The 10,949-nt window shown below is 36.9% G+C and overlaps 1 protein-coding gene across 1 annotated transcript; it reads left to right on the forward strand.

Annotated features, from left to right (window-relative positions):
- Positions 1-7,640: 7,640 nt before the first annotated feature.
- Positions 7,641-10,267, forward strand: LOC135718322 (uncharacterized). The gene is made up of 4 exons (XM_073816127.1): positions 7,641-7,706; positions 8,199-8,972; positions 9,480-9,908; positions 10,031-10,267. The coding sequence occupies exons 1-4, from the start codon at positions 7,641-7,643 to the stop codon at positions 10,265-10,267; spliced, it is 1,506 nt and encodes a 501-aa protein (XP_073672228.1).
- Positions 10,268-10,949: the final 682 nt, after the last annotated feature.

Here is a 10,949-nt window from a genome sequence, read left to right on the forward strand (position 1 = left end):
CACTGTACACTACTAATTTAATAGAACTGTCTTTCCCTAGGTATTGGAACTTCAAGGTGACCTCTTCAGATTTAAGTTTTCTGATAAGTTTATTTGCACAATGCAGGGTCTGAACAGATGCATGTTTTGTGTTGGATGCCAAGATGGATATGTCACACATTATGTCAGGTCTGCTTTGCCTTGCAACCCATAATATTTGTCCATCTCAACTTCTGTCAGTGAAGCTTCACGCTGTGTTGCTCTGGTGGGGTCCACTGGAATAGGTTGCAGATTTTTTATGTATTTTCCTTGTTGCACATGTATGTATGGAAGGTTTTTTTGGTCTTTTTTAAATTAATTAATTAAATTATAAAATAATTAATTAAATTATAAAATAAAAAATAAAATCGCAAAATATGTCCCAAATTTGAAAATTAAATGCTAAAATAAAAATTAAAACATGATATTAAATTATTTCATTTTCATTTTTAATGTGATGAAGCATCATTCCGGCCAAATTAAAAAAGAAAATTAAATTGATGATTTGACATTTCATTTTCAATATAATCTTGAGTCAAGACTGACAATATTAAAATAAAAAGTCAAGCTTGAAAAGGAATCTGTAAATACATTTTTAAAAGGGTTTTTATTCATACCCAAGCAATAATTGGGACAAAATTAAAATGTAAAGTTCAGTTTTAATTTTATGTTCTCTTTAAATTATTTGTTTTCATTTTCTTTTTCGTTTTCATTTTCATTTTCAACTTGTATGCAAATTTAATGTTAATCAGTGGGTGGCGTTTATTTACTTGCTCAAAAAAGGGGATTGGCTAACGCTGCGTTGCCAACTCAGCGACTGTGTTGCTAAAATAGCGACTTTATTGCTACATCTAGCGACTTTTAGGCCCATTTAGACAAACTTAGCGAATGTTTGGATGAATCTTAGCTTCACATCTGTACAGATAGGGTACTGTGTCGCTTGTACTGGCCAACGAGTGCCGGGTGGCGCTGTCCAGGTGAAATGTGCGTCTGGTGTCTCTGTGCATGAAGCTGGGCAGTGTAGGAGCTGACGCGTGGATGAGATTCGCGTTCATTGTTTACATTTGAAAGGAGGAACAAACAATAAAAAGTGGCTGGTCCGCTGTTATATATGTGCGTATTTTCACACATCTGATCCGAGGCGTCAGCCATTCTCATCAAATGCATACACATAGCACAGTGTGATTATCGTGCAATACATAATTATGCCAAAATCCGTTAAGGACTGGAGTATCATATGCTCGCAAAATTGGCGTATATATAGCACTATAATCGCACTGCGTGTTATTTGTATGCATTTCATGAAAATGGACATGAGTGACCAGTCACTTACTTTTGCAGCGGGCACACTGGCAGAGCAGACCTTCAGCCTTTGTGGTATTTGTAAGTGGTCCTCATTTGTAACGCTGATTTGTGAGTAGGGCTGTGACAATACGGGATTTTATTTTACCGTGGTGAAGAAGCAACAGAATCACGCGGTTAGATTGTTAGCACAACAACCCACCCCATATTATTAAAACAACAAATTATATTAGCAATAACAATGTGAAATAATATGTATTTCTATATGTTAACTTTTGTTTTTTATATCTTTTGAATATACAATGATTTATAGACCTTTTATGTCATCGTTTATAACCCATTTTATACAATACATTTCATAGAATAACAACCTGAAAACCTGCAGAAACAATAACACAGTCTCACCCCATTTCGTCAATATTTGACGACACTTGACCATTCGTCATATGTTGACGTGAGGGTATACCTTTCGCGTCATTTTTTGACGAACTGGGGACTTCAATACTATTACGTCCGTTGCATTCTCTTTCCTATTTTATTACCATTTGCGCGTCGGTTTAGGGTTAGATTACGCAAAATTAAACAGTGTACGCGAAATTAAATAGTGTACGCGAAATTAAACAGTTGTCACCTGGCGTTGGGGTTAGAAACAGTTGTCACCTGGCGTTGGGGTTAGAGTTAGGTTTGGGTAGGGATGTCATTATGTAAATCTAACCCTAAACCGACGCGCAAATGGTAATAAAATAGGAAAGAGAATGCAACGGACGTAATAGTATTGAAGTCCCCAGTTCGTCAAAAAATGACGCGAAAGGTATACCCTTCACGTCAACATATGACGAATGGTCAAGTGTCGTGAAATATTGACGAAATGGGGTGAGACTGGGTTGGAAAGAACATGCAGAGTTTAAGATTGTTTCTGATGAGTTGTGCAAAACCTGATTCGTATTTCTTTAGACATACATTTTCGGTAAACTCCCCGTGAATAGAAACACACTTCTCCAAACATGTTGCAACTTTTAATAATTTATTGTACAAAAAATGGGTTACAAACAATGACAAAAACTGTTCCATAATTGATATTAAACTCAAAAGATATAGAAAATAAATATTATTTAATGTTATTATTGTTAGTATGTTTAATTAGATTTTCTCAAAGTGGATACAAAACGAAATCGACAATTGCATCATTACGTAAATAACTGCGCAAAACTTATGGATACTCCAATCATTGCTTTCAGAAATGCGCTTACAGTAGCTCCAGATACAAGCACAGCATTCAACCAAATAACGAGTTGTGCTGTCAGTATACGCGCTCCTGCCTTCATAACGATAGTTGTCATGTTTGCCCATTATAGTTTTAAATTATTATTATGCTGTCATTATCATCACCAGCACAGTGCTTCTCCTTGAATGAGAAAGCTTAATATGCGCGTGGCTCGGACTCCTTGCACATGAAATTTCATGGGCATGGCTCTGACATTTTCTTGCAGAGATGTTGTTATTCCCGCAGGGGTTTAAAACCAGGGAGTGAGTTGGTACAGTTCAAGAAATCAGAGCACTTGGGCATGACGCGCTTTATAAGGTTGCGGCCGTGACATCACCGCAGCTGGCATCTTATTACAGCAGTGATGCAGTATTACTGTGATATCGTCACAGCCCTTATGTGCGTAGCTCGTCTTCCACGCTTCAGCTATGGTCAGAAGAACTGTATGTTGTGTCCAGTGCAGTGTACACAGAAGACTCCGAGAGACTCGCATTTCACAGAGGACGCAAGTTCTGATACTTGTACAGACAACACATAGGCTAAATAAACAGATAATGTTCATTTAAAAGTAAGTGACTGGTCGGTGTATCAGCTCGTTAAACTGACGCCTCACCGGACCTGATGTGTGAAAATACGCACATATATAACAGCGGACCAGCCACTTTTTATTGTTTGTTCCTCCTTTGAAATGTAAAAAATGTACGCGAATCCCATCCACGCGTCAGCTCCTACACTGCCCAGCTCCATGCACAGAGACACCAGACGCACATTTCACCGGGACAGCGCCACCCGGCACTCGTGGGCCAGTACAAGCGACACAGTAGCCTATCTGTACAGATGTGAAGCTAACATTCATCCAAACATTCGCTAAGTTTGTCTAAATGGGCCTAAAAGTCGCTAGATGTAGCAATAAAGTCGCTATTTTAGCAACACAGTCGCTGAGTTGGCAACGCTGCTTCAGCCAATCCCCTTTTTTTTAAGCAAGTAAACGCCACCCATTGATTAACATTGAATTTGCATACAAGTTGAAAATGAAAATGAAAACGAAAAAGAAAATGAAAACAAATAATTTAAACAGAACATAAAATTAAAACTGAACTTTACATTTTAATTTTGTCCCTATTATTGCTTGGGCATGAATAAAAAGCCTTTAAAAAAATTTATTTACAGATTCCTTTTCAAGCTTGCCTTTTTATTTGAATATTGTCAGTCTTGACTCAAGATTATATTGAAAATGAAATGTCAAATCATCAATTTAATAATTTTTTTTTAATTTGGCCGGAATGATGCTTCATCACGTTAAAAATGAAAATGAAATAATGTTTTAATTTTTATTTTAGCATTTAATTTTCAAATTTGGGACATATTTTGCAATTTTATTTTTATTTTATAATTTAATTAATTATTTTATAATTTAATTAATTAATTTAAAAAGACCAAAAAAACATTCCATATGTATGTCATTCTTCGAAGAATGTACTTCTATTCCAATATAGCTGAAACTGTCATGCTCTTCCCGTCCAACTTGGAAGGCATCTTTCATTTGGGGAATGACAGTTGTGAAGAATGCATCTGTACCACCCCAGATAAAGTCGTCCACCTGAGATGCAAGAATCCCTATTACTTTGCAGGAATCATCCAGCCAGTAAAATACTGCTGGATCTACCTTTGACACTGTTGCTCCCAGTTGTTGCATGATGTCTTTCACACTATTATACCAGAATAAAGAAGCATCTGTTAGGCCATAAACGCATTTTTTTAACTTCCATATAATTCCTTTGCTCTGTGTTTCTTGTGGTGGGCGAACAAAAATGTCTCTGGCTAATTCTTTACCTTGTAAAAAGGCTGCTTTAATGTCCATGGAGTTTAGCTGCCATTTATTATGACATATGACTGCCATGATCATTTTTAGAGACTCTGAACTGCATGTAGGTGAGTCTTTGGGAAGGTCTTGGGTGTTTGTTTCTTCAAAACCTCTCACAACAAGTCTAGCTTTAGGCAGAACTCCAGCAGTTGTTTCTTTTAATGTGCACACCCATCTTGTAGATATGCACTTCTGCCCTTCATCTTTTACTTCTTCAAATACATTATTTCTCTTCCAGGTGCTGAGTTCTGTGTTTTTTGCAGCCATGAAGAGATCATCATGTACTATTAATACATCATCCTCATTGTAGTCAGTGCTGAACTTAGCATGTTCGGATGGAAACGCTTGAACACTGTTCATCTGTTCAAGATTGACTGATCCAGTTGTGCCAGCAATTTCCTCAGGCTCAGTGTACTGTAAATTATACCAGTTCTTGTACTTTCCAGTAGCCTTTCCTGCTCGGCTGAGGATTTTCCCAGTGTGTGATTGTCCACTTTGATTGTCTATGTATTTTTCTGTTTGACCGATTTTTAAACTTAGACCTTCACAGCTCACGGATGAGTGGGTTTGTCCCGTCGGTGTTTGATCCAGATTATCCCCTCCTGGCAAGACTGATGCGTGCGGCTCACTATCATCTTCAGCATTAACAAGTCCATCGTTTGCTGATGTCACTTCCTCATTTTCACTTTCAGTGTCACTGAGATCTGATGCTGGTGTTACTGTGGGTTTATCATATGTTTTCAATTGTTCTCTTTCTGTACTCTCCATATTTGCTTGTGGATCATCCACTTTTCTTAGTCTAGACTGATGCACCCGATCATAGGTTCCGCCATGTCTGACAACCCAGGTGAAAAAAAAGTGCACTAAAATACACTTTATTTAAGTACACTTAGTACACTTTTCCACAATATACTAAAAGTGCTCTATTTTCGCACACTAATTTTGAACTTAGTATACTAAAAAGTAGTATTTAGTACTTCTTAAGATGAACTTAATACCATCTTAGTGTACTCAACTGTGCTATTTTGAGACACCATGAAGTTGAACTAAAATGTATTTTTAACATACTAGGTCTGTATTTAAAAAAATATATATTTCATTATAACTTGAAGTACACTTGAACCCACTTTTAAGCATTTTTAAATATACTTTAAAGTATACTAATGGTATGTTAAAATAATTTTCCAAATGTATTCCCAGGTGAAACAAGTTCACTAAAATACACTATTTAAGTACACTTTCCACATTATACTAAAAGTGCTCTATTTTCACACACTAATTTTGAACTTAGTATACTAAAAAGTAGTATTAAGTACTTTTTAAGATGAACTTAAAACCATCTTAGTGTACTCAACTGTGCTTTTTTGAGACACCATGAAGTTGAACTAAAATGTAATTTTAACATACTAGGTCTGTATTTAAAAAATATCTTTAATTACAACTTGAACCCACCTTTAAACATTTACGAATCTACTTTAAAATATACTAGTAGTGTTAAAATAATATACCAAATGTATTCCCAGGTGAAAAAGTTCACTAAAATACACTTCACTTCAATACAGTTCACAACCTTAAGGTACCAAAAGCTCTTTATTTTCGTGCAGTAAATTGTGCTTAATATACTAAAAAGTAGTATTTAGTACTTGTTAAGACAAACTTAAGACAATCTATGTGTACTCAACTGTGCTATTTTCTAAAATTGTATTCAGTTACAACTTGAAGCACATTTGAACCCACCTTTTAAACATTTATAAATGTAATTTAATAATTTCAGATATAATAATATTACATAAATAATATAGCATACAAAATGAAATAATAATATATTGCCCACACATTTGTATACATAAACTATCATTTCTAATGTATTGTATGTGACAGTTGAATTACAGTCAAGTTTACTATTAGAATGTTATACATGTACTATTTTACCTGCATGTATTTAGTCACCAAAACATGTTTTAACTCATTCTAAAATGATACCTATTCTGTATTCATACATACGAACCGGTTTCTTCCATCATTAACAACTAATTAAATGTTAAAGAAACAACTAAGTCAGTCCCTCCAGGATTTCGCGATGTCGCGATCGCAACTATTAACGCAAATTAAAAAAATCCCCGCGAATTCAGTGCAACTTGCAATTTTGACCAATCACCGCAACTTTTCAGCAACTTTGACCAATCAGCGCGGTCTTCTGCAAAGCGGCGTCATACGTCAGCAAACACATTTCCTGTTTAGTTCAGAAAACGCAGCAAACATGTGTGCAGCCAACGTCTCGCATTTACCAACAAAAATAACAGCTAAGGACCGCGAAAAACAGTTCCCAGATGTCCTGTATGAAAGCGGGGGTAAACTCTTTTGCAGGATGTGCAATATTGTTGTTGAACACAAAAGAAAATCGTCAATTAATAAACACTTTGCCAGCGCGAAACACAAGCGGAGGATGTCAGAAACGCACCAAGGCTCTAAGACAAGACAAATCACGGTGACACAGGCAGTGGCATCCCGATCAATTGCAAGCGCTGAGAGGATTAAAGGTGCTCTAAGCGAATTGAAGCGTTTTAGACCATAAAACATTTTTTGTTACATACCGGAAACATCTCCTCACTATCTGCTTGCTGCCTGTCCGCTGATCAAACTGTAAAAAAACGCGATCTCTGTAGACAGCCCAGGCTTCACAAACGGCAATATCAACAAATGGCCAAACCTACAAACAGAAACCATAACAAAGTGTTCCAGCCAATAAACGACAAGAAGGATTTGGGGGTGGGGGTTGGGCGCGTTCATGAAAGCACGGAAGGGAGGGGGAGGAGTTAGCTACGCTCTGTCTGTTTGAAAACAGTTCAAACATCAACAGGAAGTGACGTCGCACATTATTCGCTTAGTGCGCCTTTAAGGTAAGCTGGCTTTATATACAATGCATGTTAAGAGGTAACGCTATAATGTACTGTAGTTGTCACCGAGTGACTAGCATCGGAAAGGTAACTGTCTTGTTGGTATAATGAAGCGCGCGCGCGCGTGTGTGCGCGTGCACGTGCGCCTCTGTGTTCCTGTATATGGTTTATGAGGACACGGTTTACAAAAGATTTAAAAAATGGCAAACGTTTTCTATGATTGGAAGGATTAGGGCTGGGGTAGTGTAAGGGTATAGATTATACAGTTTGTACATTAGAAAATCCATTATGCTAGATGGATTCCCGTAAACCACATATCTGTGTTTGTGATGCATGCATAAGTGTGTGCGTGCATGTGAGAGTGAGTGACTTTTATTTATCCTGCTGTTTTCACACAAGGTTACAATTCTTAAATGTGATAAAGGTAAAGAGAAAATATTTACCATTTATGCTGTTTATATTGCTTGTAATTGGGATGAAGTAAACATGTTGTTTTTTTGTACATAAAATTTCTGATTGTGTTGAATTAAAACCCAAAAATTCAACAGGTCCACCAGACCCACGTATACTGGCTGAATAACAAAAATATGAAAACCACACTTGGGTTTAAGTTCTTATGGGTTTTAGTTCTTTAAATTGATGAATTATAAGTTGTCTATAAACTTTTTGATAAAACTGTTCTATCAATTGCGATGTGTTGTTTACTGAAATCAGTTGATGTGTGTGAGGACATGGAGATACAAAAGTAAAATTAAAATAAATTATATATTTTACTTGTTTTGGAAAGTTTTCTGTACTGTGTATTAATTAGGGGAATGTATTATGATGTATTTGTCCTCTCCTTTTCTCTTAGATTTGTGAAGATTGGGTTGCCACCTGCACTGCTGTAAACATTCCGCTCTCTAAAAGTGACCATCCAGCTTTAAGAAAATTCCTTAGGGAGAAAGTTATAAATGGTGGAGCCATACCTGGATTTCACCAGCTTCAGGAACATTACCTGGAAGCAGTATACCAGAAAGAAAAAGAGCACCTTAAAACACTTGTAGCTAAAAAGCCTGTTGCTGTGATTTTTGACGAAACTCCAGACGTAGAGGGCAGATGTGTTCTAAACATCCTAATTGCTCCGCTGGAGAAGGATGTTTCGGAGAGAATATTGGCATACCTTGCAGACACAGTGTTTCTTGAGGAGTGTAACCATTCCACAGTGTCTAAGGCGGTTGTCAAGTGTCTACACGAATACAACATAGACAACGATGATGTTGTGGTGTTCAACACTGACAACGCGGCCTATATGAAAAAGGCCTACAAAGCTGCGTTGCAATCCTTATTCCCAAACTCAATTCATGTGACATGCTTGGCTCATATAATGAACCTGATAGGTAGTGCCTTCCGGAGACCTTTTGACCAACTGAATGCATTCATGCTGTGTTTCTCACAAATGTTCTACCAAGCTGGCTCCCGGAAAAGAAGATATCTTCAATACCTGACAAAAAAACTACCAACAGGAAAGAAAGCTACGATGTCTCCAAATCCATGTGCTACGCGCTGGAACTCGTGGTTCACTGCAGTCCAGTACCATTCAGAACATTTCGGACTCTACAAGGAGTTTATTGAGATGGAAGTGGATGTAAGTATGCTAGATTTATTGTTAAAATTCTTAGTTAAAAACATGATTTACTTTGTATTTTACCTCCACACATATACCGTATTTTTCTGTCTATAAGCCATGGTTTATCATTTAAATAACTTATAGTATTACTTTTAACCTACAGACATCTATTCAGCCTGCTGATCTGTCTGCTATTTTTCACAAGTTCACACTTACAAATAAGTTGGTTAGATTAAATTAGTAAACGTATTTGGCGTGCTGTCCGGGGAGAGGGCTCTGAGCTCGGAAATGGGCCCGAACGCAGAGTACCCCGGCTCGGATTTTGTGAAATAATTTTCTAAATAAATGCAACGTATAGTCCACTTTGACTTGTTATTTTGTCTTAATGACGCATTTTTGAATGATGCAGCTTATATTCAGGTGTGGTTTATAGTCCGGAAAGTACGGTACACAAGCAACTTTTGTGGTTGATTGCATTAACACAATTTTCTTTCTCTTTTTTTACTCTTTTTTTTTTTTCCATAGACTTGTGGCAGAAGCACGCCTCAGAGTGTGGAGAGACTCCATGAAATGCTACATGATCCAGATATGGCTCAAAGTCTGCAGGTTGAGATATGCATCATGTCAGAGAAGTGCAAAAGAGTAATTCAACTTCTGGACATCTTCCAGAGTAGACGTCCCGTAACCACCAAGGTTTTTGACTACCTTGAGGATCTGCACATGCACATTTTGGCAAATGCACAACTACAGTATGAAGCATATGCCCAGTACTTTGAGGGACTTGACCTGACTTTAGCTATAAAGAACCACATCCTTAACAAAGTGGAACAGGCTTACAACAATGCAGAGGACAAACTCAAAAAGTACATGTCAGATGGACAACCCGCCATTCATTTTCTGAATGAAGTCAGGGTCTTTGATCCTCGTCACACTGCATTTATGGATGAGAGTGTGGTCAGCTACAAATACATTCCAGGCTTCAGTGCTGTTCCTACAGAAGAATTTGATGCCTAACTGCACTCAGAGCTTCAGCAAGTGGAGTGGTGGATTTAGATGTTTTCTGGGATGGGTTGCAGGAAAGGCTGCTCATACTGAGTGTCCTGGCCAAACGATACAAAGATGTCATCGTGAACTCTGCAGATGCTGAACGCAGCAACAGTATATATAAGCTGGTTTTGTCCAGCCGAAGGAGATCCATGTCAAACAACAACCTCAAAGCCTTGGTCTTCTTATACCACAACCAAAGACTTACCAGTGGAGCTTTTGAAATGCAGGAAGATTTTGAGGAGGACATGGAGGATATTGAGGATTAGTCAGATCTCAGAAAACTAGATATCAGACTAGACAGATGCACGTTACCCTGCATAATGCCATTTTGTTTAACTGTTCTTTGTTTATTGGCATCTTTCAAAATACTTGATGCTTAATGTTTACTGTATAGTTCAATGCACATTTTTGAACTGGGTTAATGTGTTATTTTTTTCATAATGTGATTGAAGAGAGGCTTTGTCATTAATATCTTCAAAAATGGAGTTTCTTCATTACGAAGATAAATGTACTGATCTTGTTTGGATTAAGATCAAGGGAAACTTTAATATTTATCAAGATTTACTATGCAGGCTTGTGTAGTAAGATTTATTTTTATTCAATTCAATTTTATTTATGTAGCGAGTTAATTGTTTCAAAGCATTTTATAGTATTTTACTTGTATTTGTATGCATTCAGGTACAGTGCGTGGTTACAAATCTTTGTTTTGAATTGTTTTGGTATTGACATATTGAAACATAAATACTGTGAAGTTATCTATGCATTTTAGTTTTGGAGCAGGGTCAGTGCAATTTTTTTTGTTTTCTTTATAATTACTGTATACTGATATACAGTTTTGCTCTGCATATTTGTTGATCCATAGTGGTATCAGTGTTATGTTATGGTAGAAGGATGCAGGGTTTAGTATTATTTTGTTAACATATCTGCAGAAATAAATTCAATTAGCAT

Source organism: Paramisgurnus dabryanus, chromosome 10 (genome assembly GCF_030506205.2).
Source record: "Paramisgurnus dabryanus chromosome 10, PD_genome_1.1, whole genome shotgun sequence".
NCBI lineage: Eukaryota > Metazoa > Chordata > Actinopteri > Cypriniformes > Cobitidae > Paramisgurnus > Paramisgurnus dabryanus.